This window comes from Python bivittatus, unplaced genomic scaffold (genome assembly GCF_059951505.1).
Source record: "Python bivittatus isolate LINGU-HERP-01145 unplaced genomic scaffold, Pbiv_v1 ctg000590_np1212, whole genome shotgun sequence".
Lineage (NCBI taxonomy): Eukaryota > Metazoa > Chordata > Lepidosauria > Squamata > Pythonidae > Python > Python bivittatus.
In genome coordinates this window covers 1,590,281-1,612,680 of record NW_028277086.1, presented here as the reverse complement: position 1 = coordinate 1,612,680, position 22,400 = coordinate 1,590,281, and the positions used below count along the sequence as shown (strand labels likewise).

The 22,400-nt window shown below is 45.2% G+C and overlaps 1 protein-coding gene across 5 annotated transcripts; it reads right to left on the bottom strand.

Annotated features, from left to right (window-relative positions):
* Window positions 1-6,907: 6,907 nt before the first annotated feature.
* On the bottom strand, window positions 6,908-22,339 carry LRRC14 (leucine rich repeat containing 14). Of its 5 annotated transcripts, XM_088148853.1 has the most exons (6): window positions 22,201-22,284; window positions 17,671-17,783; window positions 12,767-13,135; window positions 11,842-12,199; window positions 9,726-10,361; window positions 6,909-8,133 (listed from the first exon to the last, which is right to left on the bottom strand). In XM_088148853.1, exons 4-6 carry the CDS (start codon window positions 12,162-12,164, stop codon window positions 7,563-7,565), a joined length of 1,530 nt encoding a protein of 509 aa, XP_088004979.1. In that variant the 5' UTR covers window positions 12,165-12,199; window positions 12,767-13,135; window positions 17,671-17,783; window positions 22,201-22,284; the 3' UTR covers window positions 6,909-7,562. The 5 variants fall into 5 exon arrangements, with proteins under 5 accessions (XP_088004981.1, XP_088004979.1, XP_088004977.1 ...); XM_088148855.1 differs by lacking the exon at window positions 17,671-17,783 and having other exon boundaries at window positions 6,908-8,052; window positions 22,201-22,339; XM_088148851.1 differs by lacking the exon at window positions 17,671-17,783 and having other exon boundaries at window positions 22,201-22,339.
* Window positions 22,340-22,400: the final 61 nt, after the last annotated feature.

Genomic DNA, 22,400 nt, shown 5'->3' with positions numbered 1-22,400 from the left:
CCAGAACACGGCCACACAGCCTGGAAGACCCACATCAGCTATCGAAGAATACTTTTATTGTCCACTTGCTAAAGGAAAAGGTAGCAAGAGAGAATGCAAAAACTACAGGGGATTCGTTTGTTAAATGACTCTGGGATGCTGGGATGTCTGTGGGGAGGAAAGTCAAAAAAGTCAAGATGGCACTGTGACTCTGCAACAGACTACTTCAGTATGGAAAAGGGGCAAGGCTTTGATCATGCGGTTGCAGGTGGCACCTTGAGTTGTTTGAATTCCCCACCCCCCCGGGAAGGTAACAGTGAACTAAATTAGAGAAAGGCAGTGCGACTTGATGTGAGGCAGAGAGCGGGCAAACCGGACATTTGCTCTTTGGCAAGTTATTAAGAAGCGGCTGCAGCAACGGTCCAGCCTACCTTTCTCAGATCACCATGTCAGCTCCCTCGGCTCTTCCTCACGGCTGCTTCTGGGCTGAGGAACAGGGCTGGATGTTCCCTGGGAGGAGAGAAGCTGTTCAGAGTGTCCCGGAAGGAACCTGCCACAGCATAGAAGACCACCCCCTTGGCTCACACCCACAGGTGTCTTCTCCTGGGATGGGATTTTCTCTGGAGTTGGCACGAAGAAGTCCTTCTTGCAGAAGGTGACTTTGCAACCTCTTTCCTGCTTGCCCACCCATTTTTCCTTTTCCTTCTTTTTTAACCTTACAGACACTTGTCAGCTCATATAGGTAGTCCTTGACTTATGACTGCAATAGGGACTGAAAATTTTGTCATTAAGCGCTCCGGTTGTTAAGTGAGGCATCATGTGACTATGACATGCAACCTTCCCTGCCGGCTTCCCTGTGACTTTGCTTGTTGGAAGCTGGCAAGGAAGGTCACAAATGATGATCACATGACCACGGGGATGCTGCGACAGTCATAAGTGTGAGGACTGGCCATAAGTCACTTTTTTCAGCACTGTTGTAACTTTGAACGGTCATGAATGATCATAAGTTGAGCGTTACCCGTACCTAGGTAAATCAACTTATTTTTCAAACCCATCTAATCACCTCCATTTCATCCACAATCTAACCTTGAACAATGAACATTCTTTCTAGTAAACTAGGACGGAAGGATCTTTATGCCAACAGCTATAATGCAGTTGAAGGAGCAAATATCACCCTTATAAAATATTCCCACTCCTGTACTTTAATTTTAGTACCTTTCAGGCTGTCAGTCCCACTGAGGTCATCTCTGTTAATTTTAGTAGTTTTCCTTATATTTTACTTGCTTTTTGCAATTCTTTTTAATATTTTTCTTCCTGAATGTTTAGCTTAAATCCTCAGGCTTATAATATAAACCTCTTGAGCCATTCTTGCAAATTTTAAACATTTACTCTTTTCACATTATGCATTAATCAAATCTATCTCCCATCCTTGAAGGATGCTTGGCACAGGTTGGGGTTTTATTCTTGCAACAAGTCAGTGAGGTGCTTTAGCCTGAGGAATGGTATCCCAACCATCCTCTGTGAGGAAGTGAAGCTGGGATTGCTGTCCATGCCTGGGAAAAACAGCTGCAGCCAGGCAGAAACATTTCCCACCCCCACTTCCCCAAGGCTCAGCACAGCTCATCCTTTCTCCCAAAGGGCCATCAAAGTTTAAGAAACTTGAGGGGAGATGGGCTCATTCATTCCCCACTCACACAGTTTACTCACAAGCATCCACACTGGCGTTCCAGGTGCCGGGCTAATTGAGCCACACCCTGGTGTTTGTAGGAACATGCCAATGTCTATAGGTGTGATGGAATGGAATTATGAAGGCCAGGCTCAGGGAGATAAACATTTTCTTAGCTCCCCAGAAGAGCGTGGGAGGAACAAGAGGATGAGGCTGGCACCTCCCTGAGGAATTCACACTGTTGTGGCTGGCTGACTTTGGGAGCTGGGGTTTCAGTCTGGGAAGATTCTTGCTAGAGGTTGTAGCTAATAAACATAACTGGACTGAATTTGCATTGTCTCTTGGAGTTCCTTGGGCCAGGCCTGACATCAATCTTCCCAGACTGAAACCCCAGCTCCCAAAGTCAGCCAGCCACAACAGTGTGAATTCCTCAGGGAGGTGCCAGCCTCATCCTCTTGTTCCTCCCACGCTCTTCTGGGGAGCTAAGAAAATGTTTATCTCCCTGAGCCTGGCCTTCATAATTCCATTCCATCACAATAGGCAGCTTTACCCCACCGGGGCCTTACCCTACAAAAGTGTGGGTGTGTAGGAGAAAAGGAGAAGACCACAGGCAGACAAGGAAGTGGGAAGCGACGTCTGGAATGTACGATGATTGCAGGCAAGCAAGAGAGCTATCGGCCCGTGGCCAGGACCACAAGCTACGGTAAGCAGCCCATTGTGGTGGGATTCCTGCCTGGAGTTTGGTTTAGAGCTTGGCCTAGAGCTAAGGCAGCCCCTCATCCCAACCAGGAGCTTGTGGAGGGAGGCAAAGGTTCCACTTGACAGACTTTGAGACTTTCGTTTGTTTTAAGGACTGAGTATTCAAGACGTATTTACATGGCTACATCAACTTGCAAAGCCTAGGAGGATGGAGTTAAGCCAGAGCAACAGCCTATTGTTGCAGAAAGCATGTGCCCCAATAAAGCATTGTGTACAGTTAGCTGCTATGCCATGGTGTGTCCAGTCCTTGGAAAGCAAAGAACCCTCACAAGGGATGATCGCGGGGGGTTCCAAGACTGCAGAGCATCCCCCAGACACCAGCAGATGGAGGAAGAAAAGGCAAAGATGGCTGCCGAAGGGCAAATGGAAGAACATGAGACAGAGGACGAAACTGAAAGCAAGCTTGACCTGGTAGAACATGGGCCAGTATTATGAAGGAAATGCTTCAACAAGAGCGGGAAGAGTGTGCACATCTCTTCAGAAGAGAGGAAAAAGAAAAGAAATGGCGAGAAGAGATTGCCTAGAAAGAGAAAGGAAGGAGAGAGGAGGGCTAATTTCCAAGGGGTGAGTTTAGAGAGCTCATTTCCCTTCTCAAGAACACAGACGCCGCTAGGCAGGAGTCTCCAGTTTTGGCTAGCTCTACTCCTAGTATAGGAGGTGGTGTAGGTCCCTGTTAGGGATACAAAAGCCCATAAATTTAGTTAGGATGAGGACATGGAAGCACTTTTCTCTATGTTTGAATATGTGGCAGCATCATGTAAATGGCCAAGGGAGGACCGGGTGGCTGAGTTAGCCTTATGTTTGACAGGAAAGCCTCTAAGGGCGTATACAGGTCTCTCTGTTCAAGAGGTAGAAGATTACAAGAAAGTAAAGGAGGTGATCCTCTACCCTGATGAAGTTATGAAATACACTTACAGGCAGAGATTCCAGGAATGTAAGTACCAGGAACAGGAAGGAATGAGAGAACTTTGGGCAAAGCTGGCAGAGTTAGCTAGAAAATGGTTACAGCCAGAGGGACATAGAGTGGAGGAAATGATGGAGGAAATTGCTTTGGAACAGTTCCTGCAGGCCCTGCCTGGTCCTGTTTGGTTTTGAGTGCAAGAACATCACCCAGATGAAGGGATTAAGGCAGTGTCCCTAGCTGAAGACTACCTTGCAACCAGAAGAGCTGAGGAAGCTAGAAGAGGACATGGAGAGGTTGGAAAAGGGAAGAAAAACGCTGAGACTGAAAAAGAAGGTATATAAGGGAAGGCATCTTTCTTCCAGACTAAGGGAGATGGAACAAATAAAGGGCAGGCTAGATCCTGTTGTAAATGTGGCAAGGCAGGAGACTTAGCTAAAGATCGTCGAAATCGCGAAGGACAGGGACCTTTCTCAGCCATGTTGAAAGCCCCCAGTGGGTCAGAAATAATACAAACTAAGGTCAATGGAATTCCTGTTAGTTGGTGAATTTTCAACCTGGGATTCCTGGTTCACACTCAGCTTATCTCACTACAATGAGGTAAGAGGCCAGCTCTTCCAAATATGAGTTTCTGTGGAAGTCTTAGGTGGGTTCACATGTCATACTAAGCCAAGGCACCATAATATGCTTAAAGGCAATATGTGAACCCATCTTGCAGAACAAGTAGCAAAGATGTGATTCTGAACTAGATTAATTGGCATTTAAAATGGGGGTTATTCTCTACCTCCTTAAAGAAAGAGGGCTTGAGAGGAAGCCATGGTGCTTTTGCTCTCTTTCTGAGCCAGTAAGGAAGGATTTAGTGCAGATGCCATAATTAATTAGGTTATAAACCAAAAGATAGTTCTGTATTACTCAACATTTATGAACTCAATGGCCCAACTAATTAGAAAATAGTATTTCCCAACTTACTTGAAATGAAAATTGCATGAGCAAAACAACAGGGAAAAGGCATCCAGGATCACTGTATTAGTAAGGTCAGGAAACATACATTTTTGTGAGTAGAGATCAGAGTTTGCTGTGTCTATTAACCCAGCCTCATCAATTTTCTTGCAAAAAGTTCTTATTCTGATCAATGAAGAGAAAGGTTTTCAACCTTCTCTTGAATTATTTATGTCCCTGGAGCCTTTTTTCTGAAATGCATCTTTGCAGAGAACTAGAATAGATGAAAACCGAGATAGTTACACTGCCCTAGTTTAGTCAGGAAATAGACCTCTTTGTCTCCTTCCGAGGATTAGACCTGAAACCTTAAGCTGGACTAAGTTTTGGAAAGTAGCCATTGTTTGAAGAAGTCAAGACTTGCTTCAATGAAACTTCACCCTGGTCAGCCTAAGATCAGCAATCTTAGTCTTCAGCAAAACCTGTTGGAAATTTCAAAGGCAACCTGCACTGATTGATTTTATGCGCAAACCAGCAGAGGTGGGCTACCTTGATGGCTTTCTCTGTGGCTGATCTCTGAAAGGCTGGGCTGCGTTGCTATGAGTTGGTCTGCGACCTGGTGAAGAGAAAACAAGAGGGTGAGTGGGCAGATGAGAGTGCCCCTGCCCTCCTGAAGGCTTCTGCATTCTTGGTGAAGCCAGCCTAATGCCATATCTGGCCCAAAAGGGAACACTTGTACACACCCTATTTTTTCTGCCTGCAGGGCCTTCCAGCCAATTCTTACTTAGGCCAAGAATTCTGCCAACCCTGACCTCAAGTGGTGATGTCACCACAATTGTGGCATCATGGCCTGTGTGCAGCCAAGCATAAATTGCTGGGAAAAAACTGGGGCAGCTGACATTCGGAATGGGAGCATCCATCTTTACTGTATTTTTCACAGGTATGACATACAGCCAACGAGTGGATAAGATCCCTGGGCCCAGTTTTGAGTCTCTACTCAACCACAGAGCTCACTGGGCGGACTTGGACACTCCTCCTTAGCTTAACCTCTGTCACATGGTTGTTGCAGGGATAAAATTAGGGCTGACCCTTATGCACGCCATATTGAGCTCCTAGAAGAAAGGCAGGATATAAATGCAATAAATACATACAGGTCTATATTTCTAAAAAAAATTGCTGCATGTTATAGCAGCCAGCAAATCATTCCTAATGTTCCTGCTGGTCTGTCTTGAACAAAACTATGGATGCTTGTATCTAAATGATGAACAAATCACAGGAATTATATTACGTCAGAACTTTTTTTTTTGGCATAATGCATAAAAGTTGGTCACGTATTCAGTTGGTGTCTTGATTCTAAAATCTGCTCCATTCTGGAAGATTTGATTAGCAGGAATGACAGAACCATGCATCTTGCTCACATTCTTGATTGCAGAACTATAAGAAACACGTCTGTAAACAGAGGCCGTGGCCTCCAGTAACCTGACTAGTTCATTGAAGTCCAGCTGCAGGCAGATGAGAGAGAAAATGCTGTGGGAAGGCTGCCTGGATAAGCAAGGGAGCTTTAGAAGGGGGCGGTTTCTGCTTTTGGGGTTACTGTATTACTCTCTTTTGCGTGTCTTTTTCTGTCTTTCTTTTAGGATGTTTTCACATTCCCTCAAAATCAAAGTACTCATCCAGGTTTGGTTTCTCTGACCTTTTTTTGGGGGGGTGAGTACAAGCTATTTCCTATCCTTTTTTTCAAAAGCTGCTGGGCCACCTCAGTTTGATTTAAATTTAGTTTGGGTTTGGGTGCTACCCAGCTGACAAGGGAACAGTCATCTGTTACAGGGAAGCCCTGAGGAAGGCTGCAAAGGACTGGGACACTGGAAAGAATGCCTCATATTCTCCACGTGTCGAGATTTCCTTCCTGCCTTCTCTAAAGACTCAGGGAAGACCACCCAGAATTTAGTGCAGTCCTCATGACAATCCTTAGTTTTGATCAGTCTTAGCTCTCTCATGCTGAGGCTGCTACTCCATAGGAGAGTGTTTCTATGCTGGGGAAAAATGTACCATTACAGCATCCAGGACTGAAAGCTGCAGAGCGTACGTGTTGCCCTGGTTTAGTGCACTGGAACAGCAAGAAAAACACACAAGTCATGTCAACTACACACAGGGATTTTTCACTCAATCGTCTTCTCCCCATTCCATTATAGGTTGGATGGACAGCCCACACGGACCAAGGCTCAAAGACCTCCTTGAAGCACGTAGGAGGGATGACCTACTTATCTCCGGTTTGATAGCCAATTAACCCATGATCTTAAGCCAGTGTTTCTCAGCCTTGGCAACTTTTTTGGCTGGGGAATTTTGGGAGTTGAAGTCCACACATCTTAAAGTTGCCAAGACTGAGAAACACAGGTGTAAGCAATGGTAGCTGAGAATTTTGCAGGCCAAAAGACCTGCTGTTGAGTCAGAAGTCTTTCACATCATTTCCTCTTCTTACCATCCCATCACTTAAATTTTCTCTGCTCAGCTATAATCCAACTTGGACCTGACCAGAACTTAATTCAAGATACTCCTTGGAACTAGTTCTCATTGCAGGCAGAATCCAGCCTTTCCCATAAGTAAATGACAGATACTAGTACTTTGCTCTGAGAGGCATCATCTTTTATTTCAAGATAAAAGTTCACTGGGTAATCTCCCCCCCCCCGCCGCCCTTAATAAAATCAGGTGTCCCTCTAAATTCAGGATCCACAACCTGCCTGCTCCCATCCCATCCATCAATGAGAGAGGGCAAATGTTACAGGTGAAAAGCACCCAACTGCACCCTCATCTCAGACCCCACAGCAACACAATGCTACACTCTGATGTTACAAAATAGAAGTAAAAAAAAAAACAACAACCAGAAAAAGACCCCCCTCCCTAGCTATTGCTACATGCACTGGAAATGGTCTTCAATCAAAAAGAAAAAGAGGGCTTCTTGGACCTGGCCTTCAGTGCTGGCATCCACCTTCAGCAGGGATAAAAAGAGAGCAAAGGCTCCCCCTCTCTCCCAGCTGTGCTTCCCCATTCCTGCAACGCAACTCCTGTTCACCTGCTCCTTTAGGGTCCAGCACAACTGGCTGAGAGCACTCTGGGCAATGGTTGTCCGGAGGTGGCTATTCTGTCGTGCCCCAGGAAAGCACCCGCAGGCTCTGAATGGGCTGCCTGCAGGGTTACCTCAGGCACAGCTTCTGGCTTAGAAGCACAATGACTGCCAGGCTGGTTCAGATCACTGACAAGGGGGGAGACAGAGGGGTGGCCTATTCCAGATTTGTGGGCAGAAGAGTACTGACCCCAGCAGGGCTATAAACTGAAATAGTCAAGACTGTTGTGGCGGCAAAGGTTTGTGGTCCAGATGGCGTCTCCCCGGTTTGCACTCAGCAGCATCTGCTGCAGTTCGTTGCTGACCCGGGAGAACTTCTCCTCATCCACCGAGCCATTGAGCAAGTTGGAAGAGGTGGGGGGCCAGGGCAAGTCGTCTCCGTAGCAGTCCACAGGGTAGGGGTAGATGACGAGCTGCAAGTCCAAGAGGCCCACAGTCTTATGGAGCAGGTTCTTCACCCCCTTGGCTGAGATGGGGTTGCCAAACACGCCCAGGTAGCGAAGCCGGGTGCAGCGGCAGAGTGCGGGGAGGAGCAGATTCAGGTGGGTATCCATCAGGCGGCACTCCATGATGTCCAGGTGGAGCAAGGTTGAGGCCGCCTCAGTCAGCAGACCCTGGAAAGGCTGGAGAAGGCTGTCGGACAGGTTGTTCCCACTGAGGTCTAGCTTCTTCAGGGCCGAGGTGTGGAGGCTTTGGGAAAGGTAGGCAAAGTCATTGGGCAGCAGGTAGCAAAAGGCCAGCTCCAGGCTCTCCAAGGGGCTTTGCAAGTCCCTGCAGAGACAGCAAGAGAAAAGGCCACTTACGGACCGGCAGGGCACCCCTTGTGCTCTCCTGGTGCTTTAACACAGGGCTATGCAGCAGTTTCTGGGGGAGAAACACCCTCAGCCCTACAGCCAGGCATCAGCGATACATTCCCAAGAGGAACAGGCGGGGCCAGGATGCAAAAGAAATTTTGATTTATTACATTTGCCTAGGAACATATGCTTAAGAGGATATAATTAATAAATCCAATAATGAATTTCATTTTTTTCTCTCCCCTTTGGTCACGCTGAAAATTACAATTTGATACAGGTAGTCCTCACTTAACGACCACATGATTTGCTTAACAACCATTGTAAAAAAGGTTGCAAATCGTGATTATGTGACTGTGGGTTGGTATGATGGTTTGTGATGTCATAAGTGCAAGTACAGGTTGTAAAACACTTTTCCCGAGACCATCGTAACCTCAAACCATTGTTAAATGAACGGTTGTTAAGTGAGGACTATCTGTAACATGTCCTGAAAATCTCTGAGGCTTCATCAAAGGTTTTCAAGGGCCACACCTATGCCAAGACCTGAGATTGTGCAGCTCCAATTTAATGGGTCTTTTAAGAAGCAAAAGGCAGTACAGGAGAGAATTAAACAACAAGGCAAAGCTACATTTTAAGCCCCACAAACACCTGCCATAATACAAACTTAAACAGCAAGCCTATACCTATCAGCTCCTTCTCTGCTCCCCACAGGTAACCTGCCCCAGAAAGGAATTACGCTGCCACAGAGAAGACCCTATCCAGGTTTCCTTCCAACCTAACCTCACTGGGGACCCAGAAGAAGGCACCTGAATCAGATCTTAATGTTCCATCTCATACAAAGGATGGGAAGTCTTCTGAACTTCCAGCCAAACCATTTAGGACTTTGTAAGTCAGCATCAGCACCTTGAATTGTGTTGGAAACAAGCTCAGAGAACCAGTGCTCTAAGCTGAGCTCAAAGCGCACATCAGAAAGTAAACCAAAAAGTGTAGTTTGCATAAGCTACTGTTTTCAAATGCTCTTTGAGGTCGGTCCCACAGGCAGCGATTGCTAAATGGGGGATTATTATGGGATGCATGTTAAGGAAGCAGCACAACTGGGTAAAAGTATTCCGAATCCTGACAGTACTTAGATGAGGGTCTCCTTCTGAGGACTGAAAAAACAATCCCACTTTTAAACCGACTGATGTATGGCATCAGTCAACCCAGATCCATGCTGGGCCATCTAGAAATACCCTTATGTTCTCTCAGCATTCAGATGTATCACCTCATGCTGTTCTTGTGTCTGAATTTACACCAGCCCACAGATTTGGTCTGGCAACCTCCTGAAAACTATGGACATCAAAAATCACCAATAAGGAAGGGAGCTTGCAATTTGTCCCATAGCAAATGTTCCACCTGAGAGAGGAAGCTCAGAGATGAACAAGTGGAAATCAAAAAGCACTTGAGCAACACAGGTGGCCTATTCTGCATTTGGACCTTTGAACCAGGGTGTGGATGCTTTGCTAAAATCAGTAAATCTGCACTCCCTTTCTCTGCCCCACACACAGACCCAACTCTTCTCGAATCTCTTACCCTAGGAGTTGCCGTAGTTTGCCCGAAAGCCTGGAGGAGCCCAGGTTCAGCTCTTTGAGGCAGCTGAGACGGCTGAGCTGGGTGGCAAAGTACTGCAGGTTGCCTTCCATGCCCACTGTTAGACGCCGGACATCAATGTTGCTGTAGGGCAGCTTCAGGCTCGCCAGGTTGGTGAACTTAGTCAAGTGCGGGAGGACCACTCTCAGGCCAGAGAGCCCAAGGTTGTTGAACCTCAGGTCCACCTGCCGGACCCCAGCTGGGTCCAGGAACTCCAAGAGTCCCACGGTGCTGGCAATGGAGAGCTCCTCTGCCCGGAAGTCCCGACACCGCAGCCGCAGCGCGTTGCTGCTGTTGATCTGCAGGGCATCCTTCAGGACCACGTAGGAAGTGCTGTTCACAAAAAGGTCCACCCAAACGTCCACAGAAACAGGCTGAGGTGCTGGCAAGGCCACTGAGCTGCTGTATGGGCCCTTCCTCCTCTTGGAGGACCGCTTCAGGCACTTGCTTTGCTGCTTGGAGACGTCCAGGCAAGCCTTGGCCAGCGTGACCGTCCTGGACCACAGGCTCATGCTCTCCGGGCCCTGCCCTTCATCCTGGAGGCCGGTCATATCAAGGATCTGTAAGTACTGCCCCTTGCTGCCAGAGAAGTGAAATAATCAAAGCTATTAAAGCAGCAGCAGCAGCAGCAACTACCAGAATACCTTCAGCTGACCCCTGGGTTGGCTGGCTTGCCTTCCTAGAGATCCCCGTTTGCACAAGCCTACAAAATTTTTCCTTTGCTGCGATGGAACTAAAAAGGATCACAGCAAAGGAAAAATCCAACTCCATAAATACCCCTGTAAATTCCTAAATTATTAGTTATTTAAACAATGAAATAATGAATTTAAATTAAAAAAAAAAGAAAAATACAACTGCATGTTCTTAGATTCTGGCAGGATTCTTCTTGAACTGCGCCCTTTGGACAGCTGGATTTTCTGCTCTATGGCACCAGCAGGATAGATATGATGCACAGAAATCTGGACACTTTTTTGAAAATGGGATGGCCTGGAAGAAAGGAGAACAATGGGGTAGTAAACTGGGGCTCCCTGACTGTCCCTGAACTCCAGTTCCTGAGGTCCAATATGACCGCTGCTAGGGGGCCAAGAACTGTAGCTTGTCAGAATCTGGAAGGGCCATGGCCAAATTCGCAGCTAGATCAGATACAGTAGCATGCGAATTCAGATCAAATCACACTCAATGAATACTCTGCCAATAAAAAAAATGATCAAATTCTTCAAAACTTTTCTATTTTGCTGGTGGATTTTTCAATTTTTAGTGGCAATTGCTATATCTACTAATATTGCTGTACCTGTTTTAAAATTACTACTTTCATTCAAAAATAGTATTAGTTTAGGCACTGTTTATCAATAAAACCACTGTTTTTTCCAGTTGGAAGTGTGACTATGGCCTGGGCACTGGTCATGTTTTATCCTCTTGCCTTCTGGACTACACCTGGACTTGGATTAGACCACCAACTTAATGGGAACTGGATATAAACAGCAGCAAAGAGAGTGGCTCATCCTAACCAACTGATTACAAGGGACATTATCATGATGATGGAATCGCTGGATTTAGTGCCCCACTTTCTCAAGTCAAGTTTGATTCCTTTGTGCCCACTAGTGATTATACTGGATTGCTCCCTTAACAGTGATCTTTGCTAAAATTATTCCAGCCTTCCCTGGAGGCTAATAGCTTTACTACTGGATAGCATTATTATGCACCGCTTGGTATGCTCAGCATCTACAGAGATACGGGGTGGGGACTGGGCAAATAAAATGAACATAAGGTGCATGAAACCAACGTGCATCTTCACATGCAAAGGTTTTAACACCATTGTGTAGGAAACATAAAGAATGAAGAATGACCTTCCAGACAGATAGAGGGTCACGATCTTAGAAATGCTGGAGAGAAGCTTAAGTTTGTGATAGAAGTACAGCCTAAAATGAAAAAGCCAGGCTAGATGTACCACAGATCAGAAATTTTAGGGAATCCTGGTTTTAATATTCTCTGGTCTCAGTGAAGATGCATCTACTCCCCATCTCACTTAGGAAGACAAAAGAACTAGGGATGCACATACCTCTTACTACAGGTTCGATCCTCCAGCATCTTAATGAGATATGTCACTACGCCCAAAATAATGGCCTGAATGCACAACTTGTTTGGTTTCTCCCGGATCAGGGCCCGTTCACAATGCTGACATTTCCGCAGGAGTTTCTGGAAACTGAGGACTGGGAATGGCCAGGTCTGCACTAACTGCTGGAGTGAGGGCGTTCTCTTGTCCATGAAGGCAGCCTTGAACAGGACAGGATAGAGCTCCTTCGGGAGGAAATCCAGGGCATCTTGCAGGGTAGTGTAGTGGGAGACAACCTTCTGAGCACAGAGGAAGACCAGGGAGTACATAGCACCGGCTGGATGGGGAGCGAGCCGGAGGGTCACTATGGAAAAGAATAATTTTACTAGGCAATTTTTCTCCAGTCTACCTCAAAACGTCCATCTAGGTTTTCAAAACTTCCTAGTGACTTTAGTCTTGAAAACATTTGATGAGAAAGTGACACGCATAGTGCACTTTATAAACAAAAACAACAAAATTCCTGCAAAGGCAACAACCATTATTTGTCAACTGCTGCCAAAAAGCCCACATCTTGAGGCACCTTAACAACTAGTACATGGATTATTGCATCAGCTTTCTGGACTACTGTTTAGTTCATCAAATATATGGATCCAATTAAGTGCTCTGCAGTCTGTGAAAGCCTATACTGAAGGACCAGGTTAGGGGCAGACCGTCATGGAGAAAATCTATCTACTGTACAGTAGGTGGTCACTAAGAACTGACCCCGACTTGATGGCACATAATCCATCAATCAATTAATCTTGAAAGGGCCACAAGCCTCATTGTTAAAGTTAAGAAAGGGCTTGAACCCGGTATTTCAATCACGTTCCACTGGCTGTAACAGAAGAACAAGCATGTGAAATCACTGCCTAGTTAAGTTTAGATTACATGCCTTCTTGGTCCTCCAAGGGATGGAATGCTACGTTGGATGATCCCCCTTTGAAGACTTACAGGTCTTGGAAGTTTCTTGATGTCTTGGGATGGGAGAGGGATTTTTCCTCCCACAGATACTACCAGCTGTTCCAATGAGACATGAAACTCTCTCTGGAGAGAGGTGAGCTCAGGCACTGTAGCCAAAGAGCAGACTCAGCACCTTCCAACTCTAAGGACTGCTGCTGCTGCTGCTGCTGCTGCTGAGGGACAGTTTCTTCTGACTTGGTCTACAGAGCTATCCAAAATGAGTTGACTTCCTCATGAGATGTAGCTTTTTATACTGTATCTTCTTCAAAACGCTTCTCTTCGGATTCATCCATGACTAAATCTGAGGCAGAAAAACAACAGTATAATTAACTAATGAATGGAGTTTTTGATGGAGCAGGGGTCTCTTGCAGATACTTGCCTGGCCAAAAGTATGGCCATCAGGAAAAAGAATGTCAGGCACTATTTTGAATGGTTCAGGAGGGAGGCATTGGTTAGGCTTGCAATACAGTGTGTGGTTTCAAGAGAGCAGTCTGTACGCCATTATATAAAAATTCCAATTATGCTTTATTCCTGTGAAGTGGTAGCTAAGGTTTGCTAGCCTTCTTAAAAGCTACTATAAACCAATTCTGATCTTCATAAAGTGCTGTTGCAGCTATAAGCTATATCTGAATTACTACTATTGAAATAACTAATGTTAACATTTAAGGTCTTTATAGTTGTGTAAACAAGTATCTTGATCATCTGAATTATTTTCTTCTTTACTTTAAAGACATGCACTTTGTAAAACTCCCCAAGAATTTCTTAAAGAGGAGCAACTTTTCTCAAAACAAATCTGACTGGGCTCCATAACTTGTTCGGCCTATGGCTGGATACCCAAAGAAGAAAACTAGGTTCTTCACTCAGGGACTTAAAAAGACCCTGCTCTTGTCCAAAGGGGGTGGGGAGACAACCACATCAGAGGGACCAGTGATATGACTCAGCATTTTGCAATTTGCAAACTCATATACTGGTACAGTCTTGAGAATAGGCAGAATATAAATCTACCCCCCACCCCCCTGCAATAATGATAAAGAACAATCCTGGGGGAGGAATGTTGGTTTTGTTATTAAAACTACCCAGGAGCCAGTGATTCCAATCATTCCCATTCTCTTGCCTGAAGGAAGAAGGTGCAAAGCGTTCAGCTGGGAGAGGCATGGTTGGCAGCAGGACTTCCCATCTTATTCTTCACATCTTATGCTTACCTGGGAGAAAGCTCTATTCAACCAATGGTGCTTACTTCTAAATACATACAGTCAGGACCAGAAATATTGGAACAAGGATAACTGTTTTGGCATTTGGCCTCTGTATACCACCACATTGAAGTTGAAAGGAAACACACCCAGATGGGAGCGAAGTCAGGACTTTCAGCTGTAATTCAAGGGGTTTGACAAAAGTGGGGCACTAACCATTCAGGACATACAGCCAGTGGCATACACACAACCCCATCGTTGGTGGCTCATAAGTAATGGAATGAATGGCTGACAAGCAGCTGCATGGCCAGGTGTGGCCTGTTTCCTGGGTACCCCATGACCAATCAAGCAGATAAAAGACCTGGAGATGGTTCTGAGTGTTACATCTGCATTTGGTAGCTGTTCACTGGAACTCTCAACATGAGGTCCAAAGAGGTGTCCATGCAAGTGAAGGAGGCCATCATTAGGCTGAGAAAACAAAATAAACCCATCAGAGAGATAGCAAGAACATTGGGAGTGGCCAATACAAGAGTTTGGAACATCCTGAAAAAGAAGGAATTAACTGGCAAGCTCAGCAACAGCAAAAGGCCTGGAAGACCACGGAAGACAACTAAAGTGGATGACTGCAGAATTCTGCTCATGGTGAAGAGGAACCCTTTCACAACATCTAGCCACGTCAAGAACACTCTGTCAAGTCCATGATGTCCAACTCTCAGTTCTGAAGCATTCTCACACAACCAGGCTTGGGTCAGATAAATACTTCTTTATTAAGAGGTACATGTAGCTTGTAAACAGAACATTGCTAAAACTAACGCCTTGGGTAAACCTCCCTCTATTTATCCCCCCTCCCCTTATTGCCTGGCCTCTGACTCCTCTTCACTTGTTGTTGACCTCTCTCCTTCCTCCCCTAGCTTCTTCCTGGTTCTTTGGGCCCCAGCTGCCTGGCCGGCAATCAAGCCAGTCTAAATTGCCCATATATAGTTAAGCTGCTTCCCAACTCCCCTTACAACCATTAACAGCCACCCCCCCTCCTTATTTACAAGTGGCAGAAACAAATCAATCCAACTCCCAACGAATGCAATACAATGGAAAACAACAACAGTTGGGTGATGCAAGTTCTGACACACTCTTGAGGAGGTAGGCATGTCATTGTCAACATCTACAGTCAAGAGACGGCTTTATGAATGTAACTCAGCATTTGGTCATGTCCATGGGTTCCAAGCTTCAGGCAGTCATTGACTGCAAAGGATTTTCATCCAGGTATTAAAGGTGATCCTTATGTTTGTCATGATGTTGGTTTGTTCCACTACTTATGAGCCACCAAGGATGGGATGGGGGTGTATGCCACTGGCTGTACTTCCTGAGTGGTTAGTGCCCCACTTTTGTCAAACCCCTTGAATTACAGCTGAAAGTCCTGACTTCGCTCCCATCTGGGTGTGTTTCCTTTCAACTTCAATGTGGTGGTATACAGAGGCCAAATGCCAAAACAGTTATCCTTGGTCCAATATTTCTGGTCCTGACGGTATGTTTAACGTGTAAAAAAAGTATTAAACTTTACCAAAGATTCTTCAACAAGCTGAAATGTAACCTTACCACCAGAAAACTCAATTCTTCTCCTCTTTCCTCCCTTTATTTCTACCTCTTTTGCCTTGATTGATTTTTACCTCCTCACTGTTAAGAAAGCCATTTTCCATTCTAATACTTCTCCCTGACTGCAAGATCTGCAGCCTGAGACACTTTCCTCCCTTGCATTTATACTTGAGCCAAATGGCCTTGGGACCCCAAGGGTTCCTTCTTGAGCCCAGGATGCTGGTTTTATTGTGGTGCCAGCTCAGGATTTAAAATATGATTGTTCCTCCTATTCCCCCCCCCCCAAAAAAAGGTTCTTTAAAAAATGTCTAACTGATGAGGTCCCAACATGGTAATAAGTTATGAAAAAGCCATTGTCTGTCACCACCCCTTTTGGGGGAGATGAGATCAGGTAGACCCGTTGCAGCGTTGGACCAGAAGTGCGCCTTGAGTGTGTAAGAAAACGCATCCCTATCCCCTTCCCTTCAGTCCCTGGCAAAGGGCTATATTAGGCATGTCGCTGATAAGACATTAGTCAATCGCTGGCCTGAAAATACGGTCACTTAATTCACCAGCTCCAGTGGTTTGCGAAGCAAGGTGCTATGAATATAGGACAGGGGTCATAAACTGGACAACCTAATTCAAAATTGACACAGCTCTTTCTTTACTGACAACAGCCAGCCAGGTAGGTGGCTGCTAGCGAGGAAAGGCCCCGAGACAGAAGATCAAGTTCCACTGTGCATTTCTCTATCCTGATTTTTAAGCTGGAATCTCTGCCTGATTTAATTTGTAGCCGAAGAGTTGTGTTAGTCTATGGTAGAAATAAAACAAGCTGTCCAAGCTTCTATATGCATCTACTCACCACAATGGGAGGGCTCCACAAACCCACCCCTCAAATAGTGTGAACCTATATTCCACCAAGCTGAAGAATCTGTTCTTTCATGAAGCTTATCTTTTCTTCCCACTAAACTCACAGAAAATATGCAACTCTCTGGGGACTTGGAAACTTGAGACTTAAGGAATACTTTCAAGACAAGAAGCAAGGCACAGAGACACAGCCATCCTATCCTATGACAACATATAGCTGCAGATCACATCAAATCCTAAATGCCTAAAAAAACGCCTCATGGATACTTCTCAATGGAGGTAACATTGAACTGATTTCTAAACCGAATGCTTTTGCCAACAACCTCAAGCCATAATCATCAATAAAGAAATTCTCCTTACACAACAATCTCAGCAGAGCAGAACAAATGCCATCGAGACTAATAATGACATCATATTCAAACAAGCTGAAGGGAAGTTGACTGTGCTCAGACTTTATGCCACCACCAGCACTCCCAGTGACATAAGAGACACCACAGACTTCCTAAGAAGACTGAAATCTATTGACAACCTCTAGGACAACTCCATTTAGCTATCATTGATGGTGAGGTGCCACAGAACAACATCCCACAAACATGGGCATCAAGCTATCAGGATCATCATCACTGATGTCAACACAGTATGCCTTGCTACCAGACTGTGTGAGTTTGTATTCACCGATAACTACTTCATCTTTGGCAACAACATATACCAAGAGATCAGTGGCACAGCCGTGGGCACATGTGCAGCACATTATATTTTTATAATATATCTATATATAACTCAAGGCAGTGAACATACCTAAGACTCCTGCCTCCTACTTTCCTGTGAGGTGGGTTGAGAGAGTGACTGGTCCAAAGCTGGCTCTCATGCCTAATATGCCAGTATCATCATGGCTGACCTAGAACAATGCTTTCTCAATTCCCATCACCCAAAACTCCTCCTTTATTTGAGATTCATTGATGACATTTTCACCATGAAAAAGAATAATCAAATTCTATCATGACTTCAACAACTTCCACCCTATCATCGGCCTCAAAGATAGGCCCACTTCCTTGATGACATGATAAAACTACACAATTGGATATATAAATACATTATACAAGAAATCTACATATTGTCATGCATGCCTGTATGTTTCCAGCTTCCATCCAGAACACATCACCATATCTATCATCTACAGCCAGGCTCAACCACACTTATTGTGACCTACCTGACAGAGATGCTCAACTGATGGAATTAAACCAGGCGTTCAGGAGACTGATCCACCCACCCAGTGAGATCAACAGACAAATCAATAGAGCCAGATCTATTCCCAGAGAGGACCTATTAAAAGACAGACCACAAAAACAAAATAACATAACACCACTAGTTGTCACTTACAGTTCACAGCCTAAGACATTCAAATGCATTATTAATAGACTACAACCATACTTGACAATGACACTGAACTTTCTCAAGTACTGGGTGGCAGGCCCATACATGCATACAGACAACCACCCAGCCTTAAGCAGATTCTCACAGGAAATAAGAAAAAACAAAATTATGACACAACATAGGAACCAGATCCTGTAGCAAACCCAGATATCTACTTTGCCCCAACATTTATATCAACAGCAACATCACAGGCCCCAACAACTTCACACAGTATAAGTTCTTGATTGAGAGCTCAAATTCTGCAGATGCTTTTACAATGTATAACACATAGATATATAACCTTCACAGTTCTCTATCAATAGACTATCATCCTATAAGCAGATCCCTCCAGCCTAGGCAGAAAGAAATTCTGGTTTGATCAGGATTCTATACAAGCCAGGGTTGATTTAGTAACAATTTTCCAATGTCACACATTCAGTAATTATTCTGTCAATAGGAATCAGCTTCTAAATCTCAAAAGAAGCTGTAAAAACCTAACAAAAAAACATACAGACAACCACTCAATCTAAAGCAGATTCACACAGAAACAAGAAACAACAAAAATGCGAAAAGAAACAATGATGCTAAAATGGGAATCAGACCCTACCAGAAGTCCAGATGCCTACTTTCCCCAACTTTTATACCAACAGCGCCATCACAGGCCCCAAAATCTTGGAGGAAGAGCATGTGAAGGCACCTCTAATATGATATATGCTGGATTCTTCATAGGACAAACAGGACAAACTTTCAGCAGAAGAATTAATAGACATAAGTTTGACATCAGAACTCAAAACAAGGACAAAGTAATATCAGAGCATTTCATGCTTCCAGGACGCTCCATTACAGATCTCAAAATAGCCATCTTGGGAGAAAGAAGAAATTTTGCCAGCAAGAGATTGCTGAACTCACATACATCAAAAGGTTTCAGGCTATCTCTGAAAGCCTCAACAAACCCAATGGATTTTTAACACAGTACAAAATCTGTTTTACATATAATCTGCATCTGTATAAGCAAACTCTTCCTCTCCTCTCCTCTCCTTATCCCAATTTAATTAGCCACTTGACTGCATCTGATGAAGTGAGCTGCTGCTCACAAAAGCTTATAGGTAGTCCCTGGGATGAGAATGCCCAGGCTACAGACTACCCATAGTTAAGAACGGAGCCTATTGTAGCAAAATTTGAGTTAAATACACAATGGTTCGAGTTCATTACACAATACTACTTATACAGTATAATATAATAGTATTGTTCTGGTTTACATACAAATTCGACTTAAGGGCAGACCTTGGGAATGGAACTCATTCTTAAACTGGGGGCTACCTGCACCTTTTAATAAACGTGTTAGCAGAAAAGGCACCACCAGACTCTTCTTGATTTTTTGCTTGCTTTAACTTATTACACAGAACTACATTATCTACAGTAACAAGTGGCTTAGTTCCCTCCATCTTCTTACATTTGAATTTGAGCTATCTGTCCCAAATCATAGACAAACTTAAATGCCTAATTATCACCTAATTCACTTGCTTTTCAAGTGAATAATTACCCTAAGAATGGCTTCATCAAAACCTATGCAAAAGAATGCAGAACAAAAGGCTGAAATTAATTTCTGGCCCTGACCCAATCCCTTCCCCTCCCACATTTGCTACAAAGGAACAGATGTACCAAATTCCTCACTCAGGCTCCTTTAAAAGATCTACACCCAATGCATAGGCCAAAACTTGAGATTCAGGCAAAGTATTCTTCTTCTTTTTTTTTTTTGGTGTGCCTTCAAATCAGTGTTAACTCCCAGCGACTGCCTGGACAAGTTCCCGCAGTTTTCTTGGCAACGTTTTCAGAACTGTCTCCTTCCTAGGGCTGAGAGTCACTGGCCCAAAATCACCCGGCTGGCTTTGTGCCTAAGGCAGGACTAGAACTCACAGTCTCCCAGTTTCTAGCCTGATGCCTTAACCACTAAACTGGCTATCCTTTTTTTGCTTCTAGGCCAACCCAGGATAAGGGGACTTTCCAGAATAATCTGGCTGATTACAACAGGAAAGAGACAAACATTTAATCCTCACATATTTTTAAAAGTCAGTCAATATGGAATATCCTTCTGCACATTTTTTTCTTCCTAGCATTTTCCCCAAAGGTGCAGGGTCTGCTTTTTTGGATCAACCAAATGTTGATCCATTGGTTGCAACAGCAATTGATCCACCAGCTTGTCACCTGAGCCTGACGTCGTGGGTTGAGAGGCAGTGACTGGCCCAAAGTCACCCAGCTGGCTTTCATTTCATTTATTTTAATTTATTAATCTATACATGTAATCCTCACATATTTTTATAAGTCAGTCAATGTGGAATATCCTTCTGCACATGGGCTTGGGCAAATCAGATTTATTATTTTCAGAGGACAAACTATGAAATATGATACAGAACTTATTTTGTCTGATTTCATAGCTGAGGACCACCTAGATTAGGACTAAGTAAAATGTTACCAGAAAATGTGCAAGCTTCTGAGTTTTTGTGTGGCTTAAAAAAAAGGGAAGTCTCCTCTGAGTCAAACTTGACTTCTAGTGACTTTTAGTTGGTCCAAATAAAGCTATATTGTGAAACTGAGGATGAACATGCTTTTCTTTTGTCTTTTCTTTTAAAACTGCAGTTCTCAAAACCGTGCCTACAGACATCTTTCTTGGTGACCAACATGCTCAAGTCACTGCCCTGTGGCAGCTTCCTTGGTGCTTTAAGAGTTTCAGGCTCACGAAGGAAGACATAATCTTCTGCTTTGGTTCCTGCCTGTTGCAGGGGAGCGTAGCTTCTGTTTTGCTTGCACGTGTGCATGTTGCATATAACTACAGTAGTGTTTTCTGCAGGGCACTGTGGGCACCTGGAAACTGAGTGTTTTGAGAGTAGACATAGGTGTTGTGATACCCATTTAATGAAAGCACCCACCTCCAAATTTCAAAAGTCTGCACTAATTCAGAGACTTGGTAAGCCCTATATTAACACCACAAGGCTGCCTATCTCCATGGCTTCCCAGATTTGGGTTTTACTTGTATATAATAATGGTGTAAAACGAATTTCTCTAATTTGGCATTCTTATGTTGCTAGACTCAAACTCTCACACCAACAAAGAATCTTGAGGAGATTCTTAATGAGACTTCATTAACCATAATCACAGTCCACATCGTTAGATGCATCAATTTTGAATCCTCAGAACCTTCTGCTAGTAAAACTAATGTTACCTTTAAGGTGTCACAAGACTCTTCACTGATTTTGATACAAAAGCAGAGAGTCTTGGGATCGCGGCCGACCAAAAAAATCAAACTGGAAATTCTCCAAGTGGGCCTCTATGAAGCACCTTGTAGTCCAACAGGACTGGAAGACACCAGATTAAGGGAACGCATTTATGAGCAGGTGCAGGCACTCCTAAATCTATCAGCAAGACACGGATGCTTACTGTTCTCCATCAAAGATACGTTTTGGTTTTCTGCCAAACTTAGTATGAAACAGCATGTAAACCTGGCACAATATGGTGGTAAAATGTGATATGACCTACCAGGCTGCACACCAGATATGACACTTCTCATATTCAAAAAAATAAACTTGCCACAAACAAATCCTGCGCACGAGGAAGAAAAGCCAAATCGCTGCTGCACCTTCACAACTTCCTGAGCACCCCCTTGCAAGCAGTTATTTAAGGTGAGCGTATAAAAAAACAGCCTCTCTGGATGCCTCACATTCAAATCTTTGCAAGCCCACTGCCCTCCCAGCGGATCCCAAGGCAGGGTTCCTCAACCTCAGCAACTTTAAGATGGGTGGACTTCAACTCCCAGAATTCCCCAGACAGCCATGCTGGCTGGGGAATTCTGGGAGTTGAAGTCCACCCATCTTAAAGTTGCTGAGGTTGAGGAACCCCGCCCTGAGGGACTAATTCTCCCGCAGCCGCGCTCCCAAAATGTTGGGCGGCATCTCCCTGCAGGAGGGAAAGCCTCCCAAGCTGAGAGTCCCGGGGGAGACCGACGTGGGGAGGTGGGGGGCTTCAGGGGGAGGGTCCACAGGGGCGAGCCGCGGGTCCCGTAACGGATCCCAAGCGCCCCGGGTTGGACCCAGCCCCGCAAGAGGGAGGAGATCCAGCGGCCATCCGGGGGCCCCCGCAGGGCTGGCCAAAAGCCCCTGAGGTGTCAGGCCCCGCGCAGTAGCTTCCGGAGTGATGGGTGTTGTAGTCCCACCAGCCCGGGGGAGCGGCCGGTCTGGGCTCAGCCCCGCTCCGGGCCTTCTCGAGGGGGTCTCCATGGTAACAAGGCCCACCATTACCCCCGAAGGCCCCGCCGACCTGGACACGCCCTTACCCGCGCCACGCTCCACTGAGCCCCCGCTTCTCCGGAAGGCCATTCCGGGGCCCCAGCAATCGCAACCGAGGTCCCGCGGCGGCCTCCGTACTTCTCCCCGCCGCGCACGCGCAGACGGCGCCCCGCCTTCCGGCCGACGGGAGAGGCTGCTGATTGGTCGAGCGGGCCCTGTCCGCGCCCCCGGCTCCCCTATTGGTCAG

What these genes read in the sequence shown, in the direction of transcription:
- LRRC14 (XM_088148851.1), bottom strand. Translation starts at nt 12,164, where the DNA reads ATGTACTCCCTGGTCTTCCTCTGTGCTCAGAAGGTTGTCTCCCACTAC. An exon ending in GATCGAACCTGTAGTAAGAG is followed by an intron (nt 10,362 to 11,841) that starts GTATGTGCATCC and finishes CTTCTCTGGCAG; the next exon opens with CAAGGGGCAGTACTTACAGA. An exon ending in AAACTACGGCAACTCCTAGG is followed by an intron (nt 8,134 to 9,725) that starts GTAAGAGATTCG and finishes CTGTCTCTGCAG; the next exon opens with GGACTTGCAAAGCCCCTTGG.